Source organism: Pomacea canaliculata, linkage group LG1 (genome assembly GCF_003073045.1).
Source record: "Pomacea canaliculata isolate SZHN2017 linkage group LG1, ASM307304v1, whole genome shotgun sequence".
In the NCBI taxonomy this organism is placed as follows: Eukaryota; Metazoa; Mollusca; class Gastropoda; order Architaenioglossa; family Ampullariidae; genus Pomacea; species Pomacea canaliculata.
The window spans coordinates 6,170,438-6,198,015 of NC_037590.1; the positions used below are offsets into that span (position 1 = coordinate 6,170,438).

At 37.6% G+C, this 27,578-nt stretch overlaps 1 protein-coding gene across 1 annotated transcript; it reads left to right on the top strand.

Moving 5' to 3' along the window:
* LOC112562353 (voltage-dependent L-type calcium channel subunit beta-1-like) lies at window positions 1-27,542 on the top strand. The gene is given in 12 exon segments (XM_025235586.1): window positions 1-457; window positions 4,507-4,587; window positions 15,556-15,672; window positions 16,411-16,533; window positions 16,790-16,929; window positions 17,334-17,547; window positions 18,832-18,844; window positions 18,847-18,970; window positions 19,253-19,365; window positions 19,682-19,833; window positions 20,186-20,281; window positions 20,709-27,542. Coding segments are annotated over 12 exon segments (1,704 nt in total). The 5' UTR covers window positions 1-394; the 3' UTR covers window positions 21,177-27,542.
* The last annotated feature ends 36 nt before the right edge of the window (window positions 27,543-27,578 follow it).

Genomic DNA, 27,578 nt, shown 5'->3' on the forward strand with positions numbered 1-27,578 from the left:
GTAAGGAGTCTCGGACATTGAGTTGAGTCGAAGCTTTCGTGCCTGCGTTGAGAAATTATGTTTACTATAAAAGGTACTAGTTCTCAGATTTAACGCAAACTGCATAACTAGCAAGGAAGTCTTATATACTTCACGGGTTTTTAGTGTTTGTTAACAGACCAAAGAACGCAGTCGACACTTTCCCTGCATAGCTACAAATGGAAGTCAACATCTGAAGATTCTGTGAAATTTGGTGCTCGCTTTGGTTTTAGCTCGGCTGAAACTGCTGCATGTGCCGGAAACCTTAAACTTTTAGAGACGCCAATATTTCGTGACGATAATGTGACGGGAAAGCTGTCGTGTTACATACAACAGCGCTTATGGCGTCCGTTCCAGCCTTTGCCAGGAAGCTAAAATGGCGCAGCCAACCTCCCAGTTCCAGGACTTCATAGAAGGAGATATGCCGCCCGTCTCTCAGGTACATAACACTGGTTATCATTCTTGTTACATTTTTATGTGTGTGGCAATTAATTGTTATTGCAGCATCTTATAAAACTTGTTTCTGGTTCTTCGCTGATGCTGAAAAGGGTTCCCTTTTTGATGGGGTCGATGTTACGGATTTTGGCATCCGGAAGCTCTAAGCAGACGGTGCGGATGGTATATATGTTCCTGTTTTCTGCAATTCCTTTGTCATACTATATGCAGATTGCAAAAGTCGTATGCTTGCGGTCAGTATAAAGTTGATTGCAAGTGAAAGTGTGCGTGAACATTCTTCGAAATTTCAGTGTGTATGGAAATTCCGCCAATCCCAGTACACGAAAGCAGGCACCGACTGGATAGCTGTTTATCATTACAGCATTTGACCCGCCTTGGTACCACTAACGATGCAAAACTTTCGGAAAGTGGTTCACCTTGCATGATTTCTCTATTTTATTGTATTTGTAATACGAAAGCATCTTCACGACTATGGTCTGAGCAGAGGATTACAGAAATCGTCATTGGCAGAATAGGTGCAGTAATGCTGTATGGACTTTTAAAAAAAAAGTAATCATATTAGGACGGACACACACACTCAAATGTGTGTGATTTATAATAGAACCTAGGCTATAACTGTGAGGTGCAAAGAATGCACTTATTTTGGGGGCCAGCTTATATGGTGCTTATCACTTGAGCCTTGCTGCACTTGCTTCCCCAGCTTTTTAAGGATTCAAGACCTATTCAACAACTGAATGGACTGGAAGAAGTATGCTTTATAACATGGGTATCAAACTAGCAAGTGCTCCTGCCTCCAGTGGCAGTCTGTCATATATTTCAATACTACTCTTTGTAAATATATTCTCTTGAGCTGGAGACATAAAATAATTATTAACCATCATTAAACAATGTAAAGATAGATGGAATAGCAAGAAAGTTATAACAAAATTCACAATAAAATTATTCAATAATTTAATTATCATTGGCAAAACTCCCCGGCCTTTTATGTGATGTAAGGTTTAAACATTATACAACAAGACTTGGTGTTTTAAGTCATATTTACAAGGAAAGGTGTATTAAAAACTCAAACAACACCAGTAGCTATTTGTCAATTTAAACTGCTTCTTGTATTACAGGATTGGTTGATGAATTTTGTGATAGGGTGATGGTGTACGTTTAAGTGTTGCAGTGACAAAATAATGTATTCAGCATATTAATAGTTTTTGACATCTTAAAGGTTTTCATCTGCTTATTATACACATCCCCTACCCCCAACTTTTAATTTATCGTCACTGTGTCCTGGTATTTTTATGATAAATGATTTACCACTATTCCAGTTTGTGGTGAGAATTTCATCAGCGATATTTATTTGCTGACAAAATATAAATGACAGCAAGAAAAGAAGAATTAATTTACATATCAAGTGACACTGCACAAGGAACATGTCTTAATGATCTTGGACAGAATCCACTACATGTACTACCATATGTGCACCTTAGAAAAATGAAATACAAAAACTAAAGAAAATTATCTTTCCTTGTACAGACCCCTTCCATATACATTCAAATACATGGGCATGCATGCGCACACTACACTAACCACACATTTCAGTTTCTCCACTGACTGCATGCATAGATATATTCAAACACACTTGCAAGCATGCACAGATGTTTATCTACACACTAGCACTACACACGATGCTTTCAGAGATCATTGCACATTCACTAGAGTATTGCAGTTACAGGATTCATAATGTATCGTGAAGGTATTTCAGAATTTTTGTTACCTTTCTTTTGAAACTGACCTGCCTTCCTCAAACATAAATGTCATTCTTAAATTGACTTTGCCGTTAGATCAATAAAATTTTCAAATGCATCCAAGTGAATTAGTATGAATGAATCTCTGACTGCTACTGAGTCTAAAAATGTTTTTCATACATAATGTTAATGCTAGCATGCATGCATAAATGCGAGTATATATATCCACAAATACATTTACTGAAAACCATTCAGCAATGTCCAGTTATTTTTTTATTCACCTCTCCTTTCACTTGATATAGGCCATCAGTTGTTGTTAATCTCACTTTTTTGTTCATTAAAATGAAGTACTGTTAATGATATATTTCTTGAGTTTTATAGTCAGATTGAACCTTTTAAATTAAAGTGGTAATTTCAAATACCAAGGCTATAGGATAAATGTACAAAATAAAACCTACTTTATTTACAGTTGGCTACAAACATTACCGATACAGTATGAACATTCTTAACAGCTTAAGTTTGGTTATAGTGTTTATTTCACATAGAAGATAAACGAACAGACTGTACAGATTAGAATCATACTTTTTTTGTTTTTGTGTTTGTTTTGATTTTTGTATGTTTTTTTTGGTAATTTGCAGCTTATAAAATATGTAGTTCTCAAGATCTGATGCAGGCACATACGTTTAAGATGACTGGTACAGCTGATGATGTAGCTTTTTGCGTGCAGTATATAGTAATAATATGAACAGGACACGCTTAAAGTATGAACCCACCAAAATGTAATATGCAAATTTTAGTAGGCTACTATTGTCACATCATCGTCATGATATAAGTTTATAGTTGCTTAAATAAGGTTATTATAACTATTAACTTGCTGTTATTTTGGCATTTCTGTTGCTCAGTAAGTGAATAGTAAAACTACAGGTTTTAGATCTTTCTTTCTTTAGCTGAAGTTACCCTTTGGGCTAATCATATTAAGCTGAGCCAACAAGATGTTGAGACTTCAGCTCGACTTTCGTAGTCACATACAGCATAGAAGCACATTATCTCATTAGATTGATTAGTATATAGCTCAGTAATTTAGATAGACACTAATTAAAATAATTGAATTTTAATTTGTACATTTTCTTTCCCAGATCTTATTTATATATTCCTGTGTTTGATGCACATTTCATTTCAAATATTTACATGTTCCTCCTCTCAAATGTCTTGCAGTGCAGTACAGCATATTCGTAGAAGTAAACTTGAAAATACCTGTTCAGTTTTTAACATTTGAATTCCACTGTACTTGCATGAAGCCACTTAAGTAATTTCTTTATGCTTACTAGTACTGTTTGGTTGATGAACCACCTAAACGAGTTTTGTAGAATCTCATAGGATTTAGAAGTCTTTTCATTTGTAATAATATTGTTTGTGATTGTATAGAGTTCCTTGATTTTGAATATGATCTTTTGTTGCAGCTATTCTTATAGCCAGCTTTGCATAACATTTGAGCAAGGAGTGACTTTTTAATTTATTTTGTACTAATAGTAGAATTATTATTTTTTGGTTCAAATTGTTGTGCACATGATTTACAGTCATCATTGACCATTAACATTTGACAAAAGCAAATAATCGTTCATAAATATCTGATATATTTGAAGAAAAGGTACTTCTCAGTTGTTTTTATCTAATTGCCATGCAGTACAAGTTACCATGTAGGCTTCTTATGAAAAGTTTTTATTTTCTAAATTTTTAAGTAACAGTTCCAGATGCAAATTGTTTGAAAGCACCTAAAGATAGTGCTAGCTAGAGTTATCTGGTCATAACTTTTCAGTATAGCGCAAAAGATAGCAAAATGGAAAGGGATGAAGTGCCTTAGTTCAATCATGAGATCATTTAAGAATCAGCCTTGAAACACTGTAGCAAATGTTCATGAGATAAATTACCATCCCACGTGCAGTTTTGTTTCACCCCAGTTTATCTCAGTGTTAGTTCCTAAATATGAGCCAATAATCTCCTTGTTCCTGTAATATCTTTCAAACATCAGCATGCAAAGGAAGAATTCAAAATCTGTTATATCATTTTGGAAATTCAGTACACTTACACTTGCTTTTCCATAGCTTGGCTACAGCATGCAAGTAAAATGAATGAAGATTAATGTAACTTGAGTTTAGGAATGGGATTCCTGGATGGCTATGGTCTAGTTGTTACTTCTTGAATTATGGCTTATTCTGTACTGTTGCCATTTATAGAGGAAGGTGGTGGAAGGGCATTTATATATTTGAACAAGGCTCTATGGTCTGGGTGTGTGCAGAGTAAAGGAGTTCCAAAGAAAAGCAAGTTCAAACGGTCTGATGGCAGTTTCTCAGACAGTTCTAACAGCTTCATCAGACAGGTCAGTTACCCTGTCCAGTCTTCAGACAAGTTTGAGGCAGTCCATTGCACATTCTTTAATCACTTGAACAGTGACAGATGAATATCGCCTTGAAAGCATGCTTTTTTGCCACTTTGCACTTTTATGCATGCAGGCATGATCTTGCCACCTCTCTTTAAAAAAATTAATTGAACAAATCCAGAATTTAATTTTTTTTTTTAACAATAGGACTGTTTTGCACAGCTCTGATCATGAATTTTTTTAAGCTGAAAATTTAACATCGCTGTGATAATATGAGCATTTTAAAGCTATTGATAATTTATGCAGATGATACACATTTAGCAGTGAGAAATCAAGATTAAAACTCATCTTAATGGGCTGTGAAAATGAAAGTTTGTGACTTCATAGTTTGCAAAGAAAAGGCTGCCAGTCTGAGGCTGGCTCAGGTCAAAAGCTAGTAAGTTCCTTCACCCATCAGTGATAGGTGTATGGTTTATCAGGAAGAGTAAATGCCTGTAGAAGAAGAGCATTGGCCCCTGCTTTCCACAAGCTGTATTCTACTCACTATGAACCATTTTCAGTTCGCTTTTCCTATGGTAAGTAGGCTATAGGAGCTGTACCTATTTAGACTTCTTATAGTGTTGAGCAGGACAGAGAACTGAATGATTTTAATTAGTAATATATTCAAGAGAGTTTTGTAAATAATATTTTGTGTCCTTATGGTTCTAATAATGGATCACAATCTTCATTCAGTCTTTTGGTTTGGCTCTGCTGGCTGCTCAGACCTGTGAGGAAATCGTTCTGTGGTTCTATTTGAAAACATGCCGGCACACCGCGTTTTCATAGTCTTGTATAGAGCATAGTCTTAGCCTAGGGTAGCCATGAAATTTGGATCCTCAGCATCTATCGTGAAGGTAAATATTTTTGCCCATTTAAAATTTCATGATCAGAGCTGGGCATATAAATATTATTTTCTATAAAATAATTCATTCAGTCGAAATGTCACCTGAAGTACTTGCTTAGTTTTGAAGTTAATAATAACATGAATAGAATAATTATACCAAACTTGGTTATGTATCATTTCTTTATATTAGCTTATAAATTTTTGTAAACTGGAAAAATATGTGTATGAACAACTTTTGCTTGATTTATTTGTGGCTTCACCTCCCACCAAATGCTTTCTTTTAAATGTTGTGAATTTGTGTTTTTCACAGATGTTATGTGGAATGTTTTCATAGAAGTCACTGATTGGTTGTAGTGCCACATAGGTTTAGATATTTTAAAATAACAGAGTTAAAAATGTATTCTGTTTGATATTTTGAGCTTGTTAAGATTTCAGTTGCTATTATTTTTGAAAATTGAAGATTATTGATGTGTATTCAACTTTATGACAATGAATAATCATCAGTATAAAGCCTTCTGCTTTCCTAGATGGTGATTTTTATTGACACCTCTAAAACCTTTATAAAAAAATATTGTTTTCAGACATAATCTGCAGCATGTCTGAAGAAAAAGATAATCAAAGATAACTCCCCTACCCCCATGTTAAATAAGTTAGTAGTGACAATTTCTCATGGAGATTTTTTTCACCTTTACTAATGCCTATCCTATAAAACTTGCAGAATTGTTTTTTTTAAAAATCAGGATTTAACATATTATGCACGTGCGAGAATGTGGACAAGAATGACATACACGTGTATGTGTGGGTGTGTACATCCATGTGTAATTGTTCACGCATATGTAGTCCATGTACTTGTGTATACATTTGCTTAAATGTACAATGCATTCCAGAGTGTGTGCACATGCATGTATGCAGTTATGCATATGCTTGAGAAGTGCACTTAATACTTATTCATTTTTTTCAACTAAAATCTGTTTTTAAAAATATAGATTATTTGAAGACGTTTTCCTTCCCACACCCTCTCATCCCCTCCTGTTGGCATATCCATGCAATCTTGAATTGTGCCAATAGCATTTCCTTGGAATCCTGTGTATTGGCACAGGACCAAGTTGTTGCAGATCAAGGAGAGATGCTGGGTCTTCTTGGCATAGTAAAAAGTTGGTTTCGGTACATATGATTATAATTGTGCCTTGTAATTTGTGATGCCCTTGAAGGACGCCATAGAATAAAGCCTGAATAATAAAAGGCAACATGAGGAAATACTTTATAAGAGTGAGGCATTTTAATTTTAAGTAATTGGTAGTGTGATATTTGGTGGTAGTGACGTGTTACATATTGTTGGATTATTTTTGTTCTGTATTTTTCAAGGTACACCCTTCCAAGACTATTGCACATCATAATACTTGGGCTGTTGGTGGATTCGTTGTAACCTAATATGTTTTAATTACTTGTTTCCTTCTGTCTCCCACGTTCTAAGATTTGTGCAAGATATGGAGGAATCATAGCAGGAGCTATTTTATTGCATCTTTAATTAAACCTTATACTCTAGGCAAGAAGTCTTTAATCATAGCATCTTACTTACCCAGGTATCTGTGAAATAGATGTTTCAGAGCTTTGATAGATCTTGAACTTATCATTATCACAGCAGTCTTCTCTGTTCACCACCAACCTGTAGTCACATCTTTAAGCTCTCATACTTAAGTTGGCTTCCTAGCCAATTTAAATACTTACATCACAGAATAGTCATGTGCCTATCCATTTAGAATAAAGGGTTGACAGCACTGAATCTTTTGCTGTTCCATTTGTAACTTCAGGTGATGATGCTGGGCCGTTAGCAACATATTGGTTTTGCTAGTAATGTGGTCTGCTTTTAATGGATAAGTGCGTTTATTCATTTCTTCCTTGGTGCCGGTCATTGGGCTAAGCACATGAATAGACACAGGATCTGAAAGGCCCACTACTCAGGCCTATCTTGAGCAGGTCCTGCACTGGATGACCAGTCCACTAATTATAAGCCAGTTTTTCATCTGGCCACTGTGATGTCGATCTCCTTTCAAGGTACCTTGGAAGACAGTCTTCAGCATAGAGTCAACATAGACAAACCAGACCAGATTACACTGCTTGACTGCTGTTAGCTAGGAATCTTGGTGTCTTACAAATATGGGAACCGTGCTTCATACAAAGCCATTGGTTCTAGATTTCTTGTGCAAGATACATAGAAGCTTGTTGAGTTCAGACAGGTCAGATAAGGCCAGGTTATACTAGAATGAGTGCATTTGTAAGCATAGTATGAAGTCATAGACCATAGAAATAGGAGCTTCCCTCTTTTTGTGCAGCTTATCATGTCTAAATATTTTTGTTTAAGTATACCAATCTTGCTGTATGCTGATGCAATAGTGCCATCATGTTGAAACGATTATTTTCAATAATAAACCTTTTAAAAGGAGTCAGCAACGCACTGTGACTGAAGGAGATGCCAGAGATTTGAGAGGTCACTGTCACTTTGTTGTGGGCATTGTCTTTCCTTGTTCCCCCTAGTGTCACACTTCTGGAAAAAAGCAGTTGTTGATCTGGTGTGATGACTCCACATCCCATTCCCTTCACATCTTTATCATTTCAGCTTCATGTTAGGCACGTTAGTAACTGTTGGGGTTTTTCTAAGAGATTGAAGTTGACACTGATGGCAAACAAAAAATAAATAAATAAAGAGACAATGTTTTGTTAGTTTATTCCTTGTTGCTCCTTTGAGGAGCGTAGGGCTGCAGCAACACCTCGCCAGCAGACCTGGTTTTGGGCAGCTCCCTTCAATAGGGACCATGTGGTTCCAGTGTCCTTTGCCTTGCTTTCTACTGTTCTTTTCCAAGTCTGCTTTGGTCTCCCAACTCTCCTTTTCTCCTAAGGATTCCAGTCAAGTGCCTGATTGGCAATGGTGTCAGCTGGTTTGCGCAGGGTGTGTCCTATCCAGCTCCATTTGTGCTTTGTGATGTCTTGGCTAGTGGCATTCTAGTTGGTTCTTTTCCACAGACTGCTGTTGGAGATCTTTTCGGGTCATTTCATTCCCAGAATATGGCATAGGCATCGGTTGGTAAAGGTCTGCAGCTTGTTGTTGATGATGATGTTTGTCACTCTCCAGGTTTCAGAACCATACAGTAGGACTGCCTTCACATTGGTGTTGAAGATGCAGATCTTACTGCTGAAGGATAATGCTCGGAAGTTCCAGATGGGGTGTAGGCTATTGAAAGCCTACCTGGCCTTGTTGATGCGGCTTTTGATGTCATCATCCGCTCCACCATCCTTGTTGTCATGCTCCCCAGATGCATGAAGCGGTCTGTTTCCAGGATGTTCTCTCCTAAAAGTTGGATTTGGAGTTCCTGCTTGTTGTTGATCCTCATCACTTCTGTCTTCTTTCTGTTGACCTTTAAGACACAATGGATCTGATATTATTTTTGCAGAGCTGTCATCTCATTAAAAGGAATCCTGTATCATTTAAAATGATGTCATCAAGCTACTTATTTATAGATGCCACATGGATGTGGGTGGAGTTAAAAGTGAATGGGTGTGCTGCATACAACTGGCATACTACAGAAACTTATAATATTTTAAGGAACGATAATAGTTATTTTTAATTAAGAAAATGTTACTGTAAACTTGGATCAGTTTAATATTTAGAAGTAATATTTGATAATGTTTTAATACATTGGACTTAATTATGTAATTGATATGTTTTAAAATGAATTGTGTGCTCATCATTTTTTTAGTCATCTTTCCAAGGGTTATGCCGCAACAAAAAATTTAGAAAATTTATCGTAACAGATACAAGGCAGGACCGATGAGGCTTGTTGGTCTTGATCTTTGTAATGGTGATGTCAAGCGAAGATTTGGGGTTCAACTTTGATCAGAGATTCTGTGGCCAGTGAACTGACAACTGCATTCTTTGGATTGCAGCCAAATGTTCAATATCTTTCATCACATCTCTGTGACTGTAGTACCTTCCCTTTCACAAATATGAAGGACTACAACTGTCTGATACCTCAGCACTCGCGTATTGATCGACAGTGCACATGTGGCTCAATTGATGATCAGCTGTGGCCACTGGGTCGCCGCCCGCCCAGCCTCGCTCTGGCTGTGCTAATCATTATGGGATGTCTGCCGGCTGGTAGTGGCACTATTAATGTTTCCTGCAAATGGTGGCAGTCGATCAGTAAAGGCACACATCATAATTATGACGTAAGCCAGGCCCTCTGCTGGGAGTCCCTGCCTGTTGTGTGATATCAGGATGGGAAAGACCAGGCTTTCTGTGTTGCCAGGCATTGAAAGATGTCACTTCGGGGCTGTGGATGTAGCCCTGCAAGACATTTGTGCTGCCGATTGTATGGTGTCTGCTTTGCCATCCATTTGAGATCTGAGGATGAGAAACAACAACAGGAAGCAGAAGTAGAGGATACAGAAACTCAAACAAGACAAAAAGCCTTCAGAGGATATTACACAAAAGAGGGCAGCCAATTTTTTTATGTGGGTGGTGTAATCAAGCAAGCAGGGTGATGCTTCTTGACAGTGACTATCAGCAGCAGTGTGCATAATGCATGATGCAGAGCAAGGAAGGATGGGCAGACTGAGGAAGATCCTGTCTGGACTCAGCGACATTGACTCGCTGGTGGTGAATACTTTCTGACCTTCTGTCCTTACCAACCCCACTCTCATTAAAGCTCTCTTCCTCCACTTTCTAGTCAGTAATGCAAAATTTCGAAGTATTGTAGCATGGTTTTTAGGTGTATGACACTTGAGTGTGTAACTCCTGACTCTTTCAGTCTGTTACCTCCCACTCCCTCTGTGTCCCCCACTTCCCGTTATCACTTACAAATTGTCATTTTGTCTACTGTGTCCTGATCCCTATTACCCACTCTACAGCATGAGCTGTGTTATTGATCCTCAGCCACCAGTTAAAAAAAATTCCAAAGCACTTTGGTTGCTAGGAAGTATGTTTGTTATTGATAGTTTCATTTCTTGTGCTGCAGATTGTTTTTCCTGTATTGATGTGAGGAGTATGTATTGTGTGATCCACCATTCATTCAGGGCACTTTGTATTAGTTTATAAGAATCTTTAGACAGAGATCTGATCTTTTCCTTCAGCTTGTTCCATGCTTTTGTGGATACTTTATTTCTGAAGTGTCAGTGTTATCATCTATCACTTCATTTTTTTCATTTAACGGTGATATTTCTCTTTGTATTTTTTATAACTTTTTCATTTGTAGTATTACAGCTACACCATGGAAATGACCAAATGGAGTAGTGTTTTATAATTTCAAATTTCAAGCATGAATTTTATTTTAAGTTGATGAAAGTAGGTGATGAAAGCCTAATTTTTCTACTGAACAGTATGTAGTTGTAATATTAGTTGTTCAAATCCATCTCCTTTTGAGATACAAACTAATTCACATTTCTCTTGGTATGCAAAGTAGGTATGAGGTGGTTGCTGCTTACTTTTAGGTGTTCATTGTATGCATATGTGTAATATTGGTTATTTACTGACAGTTGGACCACCTTTGTTGTCAGTTTTCATCTACTTGAGACAAAGTTTATTGCTATTTAAGAAATGGGGAAAGCTTTGATAGAGAGTGTATGTTTACAGTCCAGAGGTGCAGGAGAAAGTGTTTACTACTTGGGGTGGCTGAAGATACATATGTTAATCAGAAGTTTTATTATAACACAAAGTTATCCTTAATTAATGACCTTGTTTGGGCTAATGGACAGAGAGTTGTTCATTCAGTATTGCTCTATTTACAAATGATTTGGAGATGGTTTAGTATTTGTGTAATTTACTGCCTGGATGTAAATTGCTGTAAATCTCTGTATATGTGTGCATGTGAATACATGTGTGCACATGCACTTTGGGGAGGGGGTGATAAGGAGCAGTCTTTTATGACATCATGCATTAATGACAGCAATAGAATTTATTTGGGTTTTTTTTTTTTTTTTGCTTGTTTTTTGTTTTTTTCTTGTCAGTGTTGGTCAAATATAGCTTCATGTTTTCAGTGTTGGAAAGAGATCAAACATATTCCTACTCTCTTCTTCTCCATCCCTTCACTCGTGTGTGTGTGTGTGTTTGTTTTATACATTTTGATTTTGTGTATCCTGCATCAAATGATGATGATGATAAAAATTGCTTTTGGACACATTACCATGAGAGAGTAAAATCTGAATGCTACACCACTTTCTGCAGAGGGCATTAGGACTGCAATTGCTGATGAAACTTAGGGAAAGATGTAGTTTGCAGCTCTAAAGACATCGGTAAAAGTAAGCAATTATAGGCAAGGCAAGCTGTGTTGGTTTAATTGTGCTTACTGTTTAGCTTAAAATTTTCAACAAAAGTATTCTTTTATTGCCTAAATAGAAAGTGGCTGGAAACTGTGTTTTTTATTTCTTTGCTAAACTGAGTGCACTGGTAGTTAAGCTACATAGCACAAGCTATATGATTATGGCTTTCTAAATTTATTCAAACTTATTGGCCATTTTGTTTTGTATTTGTGACTTAGTAGTTAGTTTTCATGAGTCACTTTAATGATTTCAATTACAAAAATGTGCAGGCTGGATTTACTGGTATTTCCTACCCATACAGATTAAAATCTATTTTCTGTATAATGTTCATCTGTATAAATGTGTAACTGGTTTTTAGTTTACAGTGTGTAGATAGCTGTTTTGCTTTCTTATTGTTGAAAAGTAATACCCTAATACTATTAGTAATAGTTGCTTTATGACCTTGAGATCGAGGTACACATTTTGTAACAGTTATTTGTTGTTTTTTAAAAGTACCTGTATCCAATTTAGCTGATTTAGCTTTTATGAATCCCTGTATGTTTTGATGATGCTTGTTGGTAGAGATGACTAAACTAATATTTACTATCACCTGTGTAAAAAATTTAGAAGAGCTTAAGCTGAGACTGGCATGGTGTTCTGTAGCCGTCATGAACAGTCGTACAAAAGTTTAAGCTGGGACTGGCATACTGTTCTGTTTCAACTAGGGGCACATGCCATCGCTTGAATTTTTGTTTTGGGAAACATCATCAAATAGCATAGAATCAGAGATAAAGAAGCTTTTCACAACTGGATGGTCGGTTGGTAAGCTTTTATACGGGGTTAACAGCTGAGGCTATGTCACTGGATAGTTGGTAGTCTTTTATACCAGATTAACAGCTGAGACTATGTCACAGGGAAATAGTTTAATGTAGTCTGCCACATCTACAGAAAAGTTAAACTTACCAGCAATAATATCGAAATACACAACCCACAATCCTTCATACCTTAATGACAAAAACATTACCACTGTCCCACAAGACAATATAATTGAGTAGCTATTGTGAATTAGAAAAGACAAATAGTAAGATTGATTTTTTTTAAAACAAAAGGTGTGAAATTGAAAAAAACATGATTTAACCTATTTTTATTGGCATAATAGAGCTGTAACCCAGACAGTCACACAGAGTGTACCACGTAGACAGTTCATTGTTTGAATCACACCTATTTAAGCATAAAATATGTAAGCTATTTTCAAATAATTAGATTGCGGTATATAGGGATTTGAAAGCAGAATCTACACTGAAGGGAAAACTCGAAGATGAAAAATGTTACAGATTGAAAAGACTGAAAATCGTGATTCTTTTATGAGAAGAGTTAAAAAGATTTTTTTCTTACTAGGGAATGGGGGTTATAATCTAATATATATATACACACACACAATCTCACCATCTTACAGACTTGCAGCAATAACCTCAGACAAGTTGTCTTCATTAAGTAGTCTGAGAAAAGAAAAAAGGCTGAAGGAGTGGTGGCAGATAGAAAGAGTGCAGTACCTGCGTCAACAGGGGTTTGTAAACTGCATGCTTGCTGTGCAAAACACTCAGGTGCTGAATGCTGCAGGAGGGTCTGGCACTGGCTCAAGGTTTGGTCAGGTTGTAAACAGAAGGCATTTGCCATAGACACACCAGAGGAGTGGAGTTAAGAATTAAGTGACATTCCAGCTTTCTTAGGTTTTAGAATGTGCTGACATCTCCCATTTTATAACGGTTATAGCAAATCACCAGCATTTTAACTAGTTGTCCTCATTAAAAAAACAAGTTAGGTGGTAGACATACATATTGTTTCCTCTTGTCTTCCCTCACTCCTCCAGTACTATTTTTTTCCCCTAAATCTGAGAGCATCCATCATTCTGTTGATGTGTCTGTCTTCTAATTCTCTCTCTTTCTCACTTTTATGTATGCAGTTTGTATTTTAAATGGCAGAGAACATCTGCCTACTGCACAGCCAATCAATAAACACCATCTGGGAGATCACCTTTTATCATTCATGAATGCACAGGATATTTGTATGTAGGCAGGAAAATGAAGGGTGCCAGAAAGATAATCACCAGTCCAGTTTCACTCACTTTTTGGGCCAATTTGTTGAAGAGACTGCTCAAGAGCTCTTGGGGTTAATACTTTCATTCTTTTTTTTTGGTGCATTCTGCATGGGATCACCCAAACACCATAATGCTTCTGCTGCCGTTCTTTCTCAACTAATGTATATACCAGTGTTTATTACTTTATGTAATTTGAGCCACAATTAGGAGGTATGAGAGGTGTACTTTGCAACTTCTGTGCAGAAGCAAACGCTCAGATTTTTTTTTTAAAATCCCTCTTCCTTAGGTGAAAGAATGATGCTTATGATTAATGCTAAGACTGTTTTCATTTTGTTAAAGGATCAGCACTGTGGTTAGCAGGTGGGTTTCATCTCCAAAGGGATTAGTTTATATGATCAGAGAGACTGAGGCAGTCGTCAAAGGCTTTAATGATTAATGTGATGATGAAAGTTTAGATTGTCTGATTCATCGTTCTAGATGGATTTATTCACCCTACTATCTTCCCAATGCATATCAGCAATTGCTTATGGGTATTTGACCAGGCATATAAATTACATACCACAAGTTGTTTTCACTTAGTACTTTGCTTATAATGTGAGTATAAAAGAGCTAAACCTATCTTTGTGAAAGCATTGACCTGGTGTCAGATGTTAACTGTTGTCATGGATCACTCAGGAGAGCCAACCTTGCTGCATGTTTTTGGTAAAGGATCAACATGTGAACATTTCGTCATTTTATGCAGTGACCAAACACTTTCCTTGCCAATGATCCTGAAGACAAAACATACATTTGGGTTATTTACCAAGGAATTTAAAGCAAGTGCCATAGTCATTCAAAAGAAAGATGCTTAAAAACAAGATCTTGTAAATCTTTTTTTTTTAATATGTCTAATTAGCACAGGATTTTGCTATATATAGGCAGGGCTTCTGCTTACGCAAAAAATTGCGTACAGTACACATTAAAAGTTCGGAGGACCCCTTCAATTTTCGTCAATGGGGTCCCCTTCAGATTTGGGCGAAGAACAGGGACCCCTTAAAAATCTGAAGAAGGGGTCCCTGGGACCCCAAAGAATTTAGCCTTAGCAGAAGCCCTGTATAGGTATTTATATAATATTTATAATTATCATTATTTTTGCCAAAAGAAGGTTAAAACTATAAAAATGTTAATTCAAACATATTGAAAAAATGTTAAATCGAAATAAAATGCAGTGTGCATAGGTATTTCATCAGCGGATGAATACTGTACTGTATACAATGGAAATGCTGTAGTGTACACCATTACTGCTTGTACGTTTGCATGATTAATAGTAAGAGAGTGGGAAGGGTTTATAAAGCCCTAAAATATATATAAATAATAAAATAAATATAGTGCCACTACTTCACGGATTTTCACCTATCACAGGGATCACTGGAATGTAACCCCCGTGATAGGTGAGGGATCACTGTATTTGGAATGTCTTATTTTCTGTCTGGTGATCATTATGGAGTCTGTATTGTCACTTCTTCAACACATGAATCAATCTTTTTAAGACATACATGATTGCATGATCTTTTATAGAACTATGAAAATAACATCAAGATATAAAATACATATATTTGGGTTTCACTGCACTTTGAATTTAAAATGTGAAAGTTTTCGGTGTGGTGTTTTGGCAGTGTACAGGCTTGTGTAGATAATGACATGTGTTTGCATGCAGGGTTCTGCTGACTCTAACTACAGCCAGCCATCATCTGAGTTCTCGCTGGATGAGGAGCGGGAAGCACTACGCCGAGAGACAGAACGCCAAGCCCTGCAGCAGCTGGAAAAAGCAAAGGTAAAAGCTTGTCTGCAAATATATGTGTGTGTGTTTGTGTGTGTGTACACGTTTTATAGAAAATTGGCATGGAGGGATATCTTTCTAATAAAATATACTTGTGGTCCTGGTGGTATGAGAATGAGGAAGAAGCATGCCTGGTAGTTTATTAAATGTCATGTTTCATTTCTCCAGAATCTCTTAGTAGTTCAAAGTTCAATATTTTACCAACACATGTAATAGCTACTAACTGGAGGTGCTATTTGCCAGTGGAAATCACTGGAATATTTCCTTAAATGTCATTGGCATTAGCTACAACTAAACTGGCCTAGTAGAGAGAGACTTGCATGCATATTAGGTTCTGTCATTTTCTAATTGTTTCTCCCTTTCTTTTTTCACCTTCATTCTTTTCTTTTGTTTTAAAAATCTACTTCAGTGGGTATTTACACAAAGCATTACTTCATCTTTATTATCACTTATTCCTAATTCCTAAAACAGGGGTGCCTCATCTGACCCGCTCATTTTAACCAGACACGACATAATATCATTTTTAATATCGTGGTTTTGACAAAACCAACATGTTCTGCCTGTTAGATTTTATATCATGTCCAGTGCAGCCCTCAGGCGAGAAAAGTTTGGGCACCACTGTACTAAGATAAAGTTAGAACATTGTTGCACCCTTTCTGATCTCTGCTATACATCAAAACGTCTTTTTTTTTAAACTGAAGTTGTGAATTAATATTGCATTATTGCTAACAGACTAAGCCAGTAGCCTTTGCAGTCCGGACCAATGTTTCCTATGACGGGTCTTTAGATGATGACTCTCCAGTGCATGGGTATGCTGTCTCTTTCGGTGTCAGGGATTATCTTCATATCAAAGAGGTGAGTTACAGGGAAAAAAAAACCAGAATCTGAACAGCATTGTCAACATTGCAGCTGAAGTTCTGGTTGAATATATAATGTTAAAGCCTTGATCAGCTCATTGCAAACAGTATTGATAGGAATGATTTCAAAAGGTCCTTAAATAGGTTTGATTAGTGTTTTCTACAGAAAGTTCAAAACTGGTAGTTAGATTTGTATATATATATTTTTGGAAGTTTAGCAGTGATTGGTGGATTATTTTATTTTTGTTTTGTAGAAATTCAACAATGATTGGTGGATTGGGAGACTGGTCAAGGAGGGCTGTGATGTTCGCTTTATTCCTTCCCCGGCCAAACTGGAAAATCTTAAGAGTCAGCATGGTGGAGGCAGTCGTCCAGGGGTGAAATCATACCCAAGGTAAGTTTTTTCCAGATGTCATCTATGATAGCATGAGAAAAGACCATGGAAAAACATCCTGATCCATTCTACAGCCATCAAGGCAGCCTCGTGGCATGACAGTTAGCACCTGTCACCAATACAGTCAGGATTTTCTGCCCTGGGTTCAGATCTCATCTTAGGTACACAGTTCTTTTTTTTATATGTTCTTTCTCATGTGGCTGTTTTTTCCATGATATAGTTTTAGTTGCTGGCTCAGGGTAAAATACCATTTCTTACCCTCATCATCAGTGGAGGCTTAATTTGGTAATTTCAAAGATCATGAAGAGACCTATAATTTTTGGTCACCATCCAAATATTTTTATTTCTCTCACCTTACTTTGCCAGGAAGTGTTAAAAGTTTTTTTTTTCCTTTCTTTCACCAGCAAAACAAGTTCTTCTTCCAACATAGATATCTTGCTGAATTCCAAACCATCAAATTCTCGAGGTTCCACACCGCCCACACCTGGCATTGAGGATGCTCAGAATGGATTGGATAGTAATGTGGGAGAGGATAGTGACAGTCTGGGAAATTCCAAGTCAAGCAAAGCAAGCATTACACCTCCTGCTAAAGAGAAGCGTAAACCATTCTTCAAGAAGGTGAGATATCTTGAAAATGTGTAAAGAAAAGAGATTTAGGCAAGAGAAAATTAAAAGCTTTTGTCTTGTTAGTGTTAATCTGACTACATTTTGACAGTCTGGCACAAGAGGCTATGAAAAAATTCATCATCAAAGAGGGCATCGTCCAGGTCATTGAAGTGCTGTGTAAGAGCTCAGTAAATGCAGTACTGCTGGATAACCAAGCGTGAGCTTGCTTTCATGACAGTAGACATCCTTATCACCTGTGCTTCTAACATCTTTGTGGATAACATCATGGGTGAAACCCTCCACGACTATCACACTTTCGTTTCCATTGGTGGAAGGCCGATTTGCAACCTGCATTTTACAGACAACATCGATCTTATAGCAGGCATCAACAGAAAAGTGCAAGACCTTACAGCTAACATTTCAAATGCAGATGGAATGGAGAACATCACTAACAAGGGCAAAGCAGATATCTACATGACAGAGTACAATTCGAAGAGATAAACAGTTTTAAGTACTGGAAGCCATCTTCACCAAAAACAGCAGCTCTGCTACAGATATCGGCATCAGGATTACAACATCATTAAAGGCTAGATTGGACAGGGTCTGACGCAGCCATAAAATTAGGTTTACTAGAAGATACAATTTATACAAGTCCCTCTTAGTATCAATTCTGCTTTACAGATGTGAAACATAGATTCTGCTTGTCAATATGTAGAGTAGAATCCAGACATTCGAGAACAAATCCTTAAGGAGACTTCTTTGGATTTCATACAAGGAACTTAAAGCAAGTGACTTCGTACAAAGCTTTCTCTCCACACTTCTAGGACTTCAAGAATCTCTACTTGCACCAGCCAAACAGCATTAGCTGTTTTGGTTTATCCGTGTAACCCAACATGGTACTCTGTTGAAAACTGTCCTCCAAGATAACAAGGAGAGGAGGTCAGTGCCATGGTAGCTGAAAGGAAAACTGGATTAGGAATGTGAAGGAGTGGACTGGTCATCCCACACAAAACGTGCATACCATCAAGACAGACCCGAGTGGTGGGCCTTGTCAGCAGCTGTGTGCTCTAGTACCAGCCAAGGGGCGAACTGACTGACTGCATTTTGAATATTCTAATACTAATGTGAAATGTCTGTAAACTTTTATGGTTTTTTTAAAGCTATAAAAATCGGTGAAAGGGGATGTGAAGAAACAGGTAAGTGAGAGAGAATTCTGTAGTGTTTTCTAAGATTTCTGCATCAAGTATACTTCTGTATTCTAGTCTCAAGAAACAATGGTGTCCTTTGTATTTTCAGTCTGAAAGTATACCTCCTATGAGGTTGTGCCTTCCATGCGACCAGTTGTTTTGATTGGGCCCTCTCTCAAGGGTTACGAAGTGACTGACATGATGCAGAAAGCACTGTTTGATTTTCTCAAACACCGGTTTGAGGGAAGGTAAGATTTTTCATAGAGCATCTTATATTTGACAGAACTTTACTCCTTTGTGTGTAATAGATATTTCTACAAATAAAGACTAAAAATACCTTCTTGAGCTTACTATTTATGTTTTTAGAAGCTGCAAAAGCTCTTAATGCTGATGCCATAGTTTCATGTAATGTTTAAAACTTGAGTCATGGAAAGTCCTAAGAACTGGCTTGGGTAGGGTTTAAGTGATAATGAAAGTTTCAGGTTTGCTTTACACTGTGGTGTCATGGGTGTGGCTCTGTATATGTGCAGGATTATCATTACTAGAGTCACTGCTGACATTTCGCTGGCGAAACGCTCATTGCTTAACAATCCTAGCAAGCGAGCAATCATGGAGCGTACTAATCCTCGGTCATCTGGACTTGGTAGGTCTTGTGACCCTTTTCATTAGCCCTGTCCACTGATGCACTACCCTTGAGCATTTTACATACAAGAGTTTACTCATCTTCATGCGTATGCTTTGGACGTGCTATATCATTAGGGCATGTCTAGTAATTCAAGCTTTAATTGTATGGTGGGGGTGTTTAGAATTAAAGTTAATGTATAAGTAGTATTCAGCTTGGACCTCAGTGAGTTGATTTAATAGTACATTAATCACACCAACTTTATCATCCATTAAAATTTGCATTGAAGATTTGCTTAGAGCATGCAAACAATTAAGAAATCAACCTGTTATTGCAGTTGAAGTTCAGGCTGAAATTGAGAGAATCTTTGAGCTGGCTCGCACGCTACAGTTGGTTGTGCTGGACTGTGACACCATCAACCATCCTTCTCAGCTAGCCAAAACGTCTCTTGCCCCAATTGTCGTCTATGTCAAAATCTCTTCGCCAAAGGTATGTCTTTTTTTTGGTTTCTCTTTAAAATTTCTTTATCTGTAGTCAAGCTGTTATCTTGATCAGTTTGTCAAGATATGTAGTGGTAACTTGATAACATTCATTTGTAGTTAGTTGCTAAAATGAAAAGTTTTCAGTGCAATAGCATTGAAGGGAAAACTTTTGCCAAATGGATGTTTGCACATTTCATGAGTTTATGAAAATATTTACCTAAGAGTTAATTTTTGAAGTGCAGTCACATCGCTGTATTCTGACCTGTTGGTGATCATGGCAAAAGTGGGAAGGGGTTAGGGAGATCTTTCTGCAACCGTCAGAAAGAACTGAAGGGTGCTGTTTGTTTCCTTATGTGAAGGTGTTGCAGCGCTTAATCAAGTCTAGAGGCAAGTCGCAGAGCAGAAACATGAACGTGCAATTAGTGGCTGCTGACAAACTCTCCCAGTGTCCACCTGTAAGTTCTACATAGTTTATGACTGTGGCTTATCATGGATCTGTGGAGTGTATATTGTTTCCAAGCATTCGGCCTTTTTCAGATCATCACAGTTAAATAATCTTTTAAAGAAGAACCATGGATGTGATAATGCTCGTGAGTTTATGAGGTATATATATGCAATATTAAGATATAGCCATCTGTAGCCCGACATTTCTGCTGTTGTATGTTTTGCACTTGGCAGGTAGTAGCGTATGTTTCAAGTATTTTGTTTGATGTTTTGAACCCATCTAACAAAATGTTTTGTGTTTTTATACATGTGAATGAGAGAGAGAAATAATAAACTCTTTCCATAAGCCCTAATCTTGATCTTGCAGACAGTACTCAATGTAATGTTACATGTAGTTGCTGCAACGGCACACTGTTGTATGTGCTTTCTGGGTTGCAGGAGATGTTTGATGTTCTGCTGGATGAGAACCAGTTGGATGATGCATGTGAGCATCTGGCGGAATACCTGGAGTCCTATTGGAGAGCAGCTCACCCACCTTCCATGACACAGCCATCACCACACACCGTTCACCGAAGTTTGCAGTCTCCAGGACCTCTCTCCCGCCACAACACTATGCCTCCACAAGTGGCACATTCACATAGCTTGGAACGCCACCCCCGCTCCCCTCCTGAGGAAGAACACCCCCATGGCTCAGACTTTGAAAGGGACTCGTACCACCGCCGGACACACCATGGTGGAAGTGGCGCTCACTATGACTCGTACTCACATGAGCATGAGGGTCGCGAGGGAAGACCACATGATCGGCATGGGGGTCGTGATCATGAACATGCAGACCCAAGGGACAAGCATGGCTCCCCACGAAACTCCAAGTATCCACCTATACGCCAGGGCAGTATAGACATCTAGCACTGTAACTGCTAGGCACACATAGCCTGTTGTATTGACTTCCACACCGGACAGGTGTTTCCCACAGGAACACCATGAGCTTTACCACAGACACCATGGTTCCACCACCACAACTACTACTAAATATTTACCATCTACTGAATCCTTGCCACCAAGGCAACCCCCAGCCCCCAGCCCCCAGCCCCCATCCCAGCTGTACTTCATGCTTATTGGACCAGCTGGTAATCCTTCTACTCTGCTGTGAGTGTGGCAATGTCGTGTCCAGGGTGGTAGATGCACTGTGGGTTCCATGCTGTGAAAGATCCTGAAGATTTGGCATGCATGGCTTCCTGTCCTATATATAGCACAGACCATGAGAAAGCTTGTCATCATTTCACCTTTATTTCCCCCACCCCACACCCTCTTGATCTTGTTTGAACTGGTGTGTGCGTGTGTGTATATATATACAAAGCTGCTAGATAATGGAATCCTGTACCCAAGTGTCTCACAGTTTGCTCAATTCTGGGAATGCCTTCAAGAAAAGATTGGGTATGGAAAACCTTAAAATAGATGGCAAGGAATTGAGCGTCAGCTTGCTGAATGTGGGACTGTGGTAATGTTTATCCAGCTGGGCGTGGTCAGTTGATCTGCCTGTCTTCAGCAGTTATACAATGAACTGCAACAAACAAATGAACAAGCACGGAAGGAAGAAGTGGTAGTGATGAAGAAGACATTAAGCTGAGCACAGACTGGTGAAGAGAGTGATGGTGAGAGTGCTGACAAAGTGATGGGTGAAAACAAGAGGCACAATTCAGTTACTATCAAAAGGGCCAGTAAGCTTTTATGGTATCCAGCATGGAGTGTCAGGAAAAAAAAAAGGCTGCACAGAACCAGTCTGTGGCAACCTTATCAACAATGATACAGTAATATTTTGATGCAGACATTCATGGGACTAGTGTTGGATAATTTTTTTTAATTTACTTCCAGCACCAAAGCACTAGTTATGTAGACGGATGTTTCTGCCATAGATTGGCAAGAATTAGGTGCAAGTGCACTGATAACACTGCTGTGAGATTGAAGTCTATATGTTGTTGTTGTGGCAGGCATCCATTGGTGAATCTCAAGATAGGAATAGAGTGCGTCTAATAACCAGGGGCTAGATGATACATTTTCTTAAACTGTGTTTTAAAAAAACACAAAAATAGTCCAGAAAAGTGATCAAACATTGGATGCGAAACCCGAAAAAAAGGTAAAAGGTGGAGCAGTTTATACCCCCTTGTCCCATTAATGCATCACCTCATCTAGCATGCCTCCAGTTCTCTCCAGCTGCCCCTGAAGATGTCATTGTTTTCACTATTTCATGCATTTGTAACATTTTGGTTGATATTACTTGATCAGCGAGTGATTATGAACCAGTTTGCATATTTGCATCTCCCTATTATATAGACTTGAACAGTTAGATGAATGGGGTATTTTTAAATCTTTGTAAGCTGTTCATTTTTTAACCCACCCATCTAGAATACCTCCCCTGTCCCCTTCCATCTGTTCTTTGAATGAAAGAACAGTTTGGAGATCTGATGATGTGCAGCGCCTTTTGTTCTGTTCAAGGTAACTCTTGACCAGTGTGCTTGTCCTAATCAGTGTAGTCACTACATTGATTTTATTTGTTCCGGTTTGGTTATTACAGTTTGGTTATTAATATTATCTGCTTTGGCAGTGCAGGCATTGCCGAAGAATTTTGAGTCAAGCAGGCTACTGCTTCCAGTATATTTCACAGCTGTCTCCTGATCAGGCTGTAATGGTACATTTTAGTGCACCAGAATTGAACATTTACTGACACTTAGTATATGGCTTTTAGTTTTCATATTTTTTTATCCATCGTGTAATAAACATGAGATGCATAATGTAAGACAACAGCAGTTAGTTTTGAAACAATCTATCCAGAGACCTAAAATTAGATTTTTTCTTTAATTTCAATGCTAAAGAAAGTCATCTTCCTTGTTAGTAAAAGAAAATTTTTAACTGACTACATAAAGACTAAATACAAAGAGAAACTGGATGCCTAGTGCATTATTTAACCTATGTCAGTACAACAAATGATTTAAACCTTCCTCTTCCCTCACGCTCCTACTTAAAAAAAAAACCAAAATGGACACAAATGCCCATCACCAAAATCCCATTCCACCTTTTTTTTTCTATAACACATTACAAGTTCTGGGGTGGAGTAGGCTGAAGGATTTCTCACGTTAAGCTAACATGTCATTAGAATCAGGGAACAAAAACAGTCCACAGTTGTAGAACTGATTTTGCCATTAAAAAAAATATTGGTATTCATATGATTTTATGACAGCATAGTGATCAACAAAAGAGGAGCAGGAGTTGATAACTTGAAACTGTTGGCCTGCTAGACTCGTAGTTGAGCCTGTTAAGCTCTGCAGAAAGTAGCTTTGGTTGGTGTGAATTTTTTTTCCAATTTTTTTAAGCTGAGCATTTTGTGCCTCCAGTATTATGGTGTATATATTTATTTTCTTTTTTCTGAAGTGTTTCTCTCTTCATGTCTTTCCTCCCTAACAGTAGGCCTCTGTGAACATGCCCTTTATTTATTATTATTCAATTGTTTTTTCATTTTTTTTATACTTTGTCCTTTTTTTAACATTTCATTTAAAGTTTAGCAGGTTTAGTGGCCTTATGATGTCTAAAATCCAATAACTTTCTCGCTGAAAAGCATGTGTTGAACAGACACTATGGTTACATCTCATTCAAAAATAATTATGGAAAGCATTTGGTAGTAATTCACTGTTGGGAGAAAAATCATTGGTATATCTTTTTTAATGTTTTGCCAGAACATAGATTCTCTTTTTTTTCTTATATTGTAAGGCAAGCCTCCACCCTTGTCTGATCTAATCACTTCTGGTTGTGAACTCCAGTGCTCTGACCAGTTGTCAAATCAAAAACCAGAGGGCGCTAGCACAGTGGAAAGAATGAGAGAGTGGGAGAAGGGTGAGCCCATCCAATCGGTATACATGATGTTGCATGCCTGCATAATATAATATTGAGTTGGCCTTGGTCATCTGCGCTGGTCATGCGTTAAGATTGTTACTTAAAAAAAGAAGTTTTGAAAGCAGTTGTTGCAATCACCATAATGCCGAGAGAATTCAGCATGTGACTTACATGTATGCATTGTTTGGTACCATGTTGCTGCTTACCCTGTGCGAATGGGTTGTAAAAGCCATGACTGAGAACAGAGATATTCACCTCATGGCAGCGGCTGTCCCTGCCAAGCTGCACAACTCTATTGCCATTTTTCTGAGAGAAATGGTATTATTCATTTTCCTTTATTGAGGTGTCTTGTGCACACTGTTAACCATTTTTACATACTTCTGATGCATGTTACTGAAAATATTGCCCACGAGCAGTTGTGTGATGGTAAGAGTGGTGGAGAGAGAGTGGGTGTTTCAGTATGTGCATGAGTGCGCTATTGAGTGCGTACCTGCAAATGTTGACTGCATGCAATTGTTCATGCATGCATGTTTTTAAGAAGTTTTTGAATGTTGTGGCCTCCGACTTTCAGTGCATGCAAGGCTCTTTTTTTTCTCTCTCACACCTATCACTGATGTTTCTGCATAACCCTCTTCCATATTTGTGAGTGTGTTTAGGTTCTGTCCTCTTCTGCAGTTTCTCTACATGTGACTGCCAGGTGAAAGGATTGTTTTTGTACCATGTCTTTCAATCTTGGTCATTGACAGTTTTTCTTTCACCTACTTGGTAATATATTTTCAGTCTCTGCAGTCACTCCTCTTTCTCTTTTCCCCTACATAATTGCATGGACACGCAAATTATAAGTACATCTTCGAATGGTAACATCCAAAGATGTCTGTTGTTCAGACAAAAACTGTTAATAGTCTGCAGAGGGCTTGCACAATTTTACATATTTATATATTAAGCCATATATTGATGGAGAGATGAAAATTAATTCAGTTGTTGCATCCAGTTTGAAATTGGATAGCAAGCAGCTACTTGAACCTTTTCTATATTGTCATCTTACTACTAACTGATGTATTGATGACCTGTTTCCAATAATATAATGATTAGTGTTAATATTTCATTGAGTCTTTAGGATTTGAGACAGGTTTTTGTACACAAAGTAACATAGGTTTCAGTGTTACTGAAAGTTGGTAAAGGCTTTCTGTGACTGGGAAAAGCTCAGGAAGTTTGGGACTAAGTCTTTCTTCATAATATGTTATAGTAGTAGCTGAAAGTAGGTTGTAGCAGTCTCCTTAAGAAATACACTGCATTGATGCAACTTAGCTGGCAATGAATATTAAAAAGAGGTAAAACTTTTTCACTGGGATAAGTTCTTGTGCTCTGCAGCAAGCTGTCTTGTGACAACTGTGGCACACGTTTGTAACATTGGTGGTACGCTATGTGGTGTACTTGCATGTATGAACATAGAAAGTGCAGTTCCCACCAGCTGTTCTCCATCCCCTAATTTTCATTCATAAGGACAGAGGATGATGGCTTGCTAGTTGCTGAAACTTTGTGCTAGAGATTGGTGATGGGTTTTAAGATAAAGATGGTTTGTCTGTTGAGACTTCATTAGATTCCAACAGGAGCATCCAGAGTTCAGATAGGATGATTCTGTAGGTTTTCTCCATTTAAATGGGCTGTGCTGCACTCTGCCATAACTTCTTTAAATCACCACACCACAGGACTGCAGTTTGCAGTTTAAGTCTTTTAACATTTTTTTCTTTCTCACACCCACCCCATTTCAAGATGGACTCCACAATTTCAGAGAACAAATAACCTAGTCTTTAAAAAAAATGCATTTTCCCACCTTTTTTTCCCGACAGTTTAACGTCGGTTTCTGTGCATATGGCCTGAACACTAATTGGGATGAGGGTTGTAACTTATATATCCTGTAGATGAATAAGCATTTTGAACTTGACGATTAAACATTCAGTGCAATTCATTTCTGAACTAACCATTCAGTTTCTATAGTGCAATATTTTATCACTCCATATTACTGGGGATTTTTCTTTTGGATTGTTTTTTGGTGTGTAGTAATATTACTTCTTTTATTATCTTCACCTTTACATTTTGTGCTCTACCTCTGAAGTCACTTGAAATTTAGACTTCTGGGAAGCCAGACATGGTGCAATATTATATACCAACCAGCTGAGGAAGCCAGGCATGGTGCAATATTACACACAAACCAGTTGAGGAAATTGAAAATGTTGTTTTCCTTCTCCTTTCTGTACTTTACATTACCTTCCCGGCTGTGATCATAAGATCTGTAAGGGTTTTGTGCAATATGAACATCCAGAGGTTGATAAACCATTTTCAGTTCTTTGACTAAAGTAGCTGTATATTTTAGACGCTGATACACAACTCAAAACCTCTTTTCAGAGACATAAATGTTGCTGTTCTCATGTAATAGACTATGGCCCATCTAACGAGATTTTTTTTTTCTTTTGGCAAAAATTATCCTGTAACTTGCTTAGCTTTATACAGTGTCTGCTTGAGACACTCAAAAGACACCCAAAAGAAATGTGTATATTTTAATGCCATATGTTAAGGTTAGACAGTTTCAACACATTTTCTTTTAAAAAAGACAGTTTTTGTAATTCATTTACTTTTTCCTCAAAAGAAATGAGACAAATGCTATTTTAGGTATTTAATGACTTGATTAAGAGCTGTCTGTACTGATGTGTTTGAAAAGTAACCAGAAAATCTCAAAACCAGCAGGAAAAGCATAAAATGCATGTTTTGGATACAGATCAACATTAAACAGGGTAAAATAACAATGCTAGAACACAAAAGTGATAAAACTAACCATTTTGTCAGAACCAGCCAGTTAAATGATGTGAGCATTTAACAGATCTTTAAAAACTATTGAGAATTATTTTTTTCTTTTAGAATTTTCAGATCTCTTAATCTGGATTCATTACTCATAAAATTAATGTCATATTTCATCACCAGAAGTTCCCATGTTACTTTGTTTTCAAAACAAAAGCCAAAGACATGGTAATTATTAAAAAATATTGTTTTTAAGACTTTAGTGGGTTTATTGTCAGAGAAAAAAAAATGATTGTACATTTTGTTTGGACTAGGTTTTTCAACAAGAGATGGTACACGTTCCTTCCATTTCCTTTTGCGCAGTTATGTGCACTGTTTTGCACGTTGCCAGCATCTGCATGCTGCCTGATGGTTTTGACTATATGAACACAGACCTTAACCAAAAAAGAAAAAAAAGGTAACTATGACTATACATAATGATTATATTTATTGTATGGGGCCATTCTGCCCCGCCTTGCTCCTTTTTGGTTTACTTCACCTCCTCTTTCAAGTTGTTGGATTTGTAAATAAAGTTTTTATCTCCTAAATCAACCTTTTGTATTGTCTTGAATACATACTTGGATATGT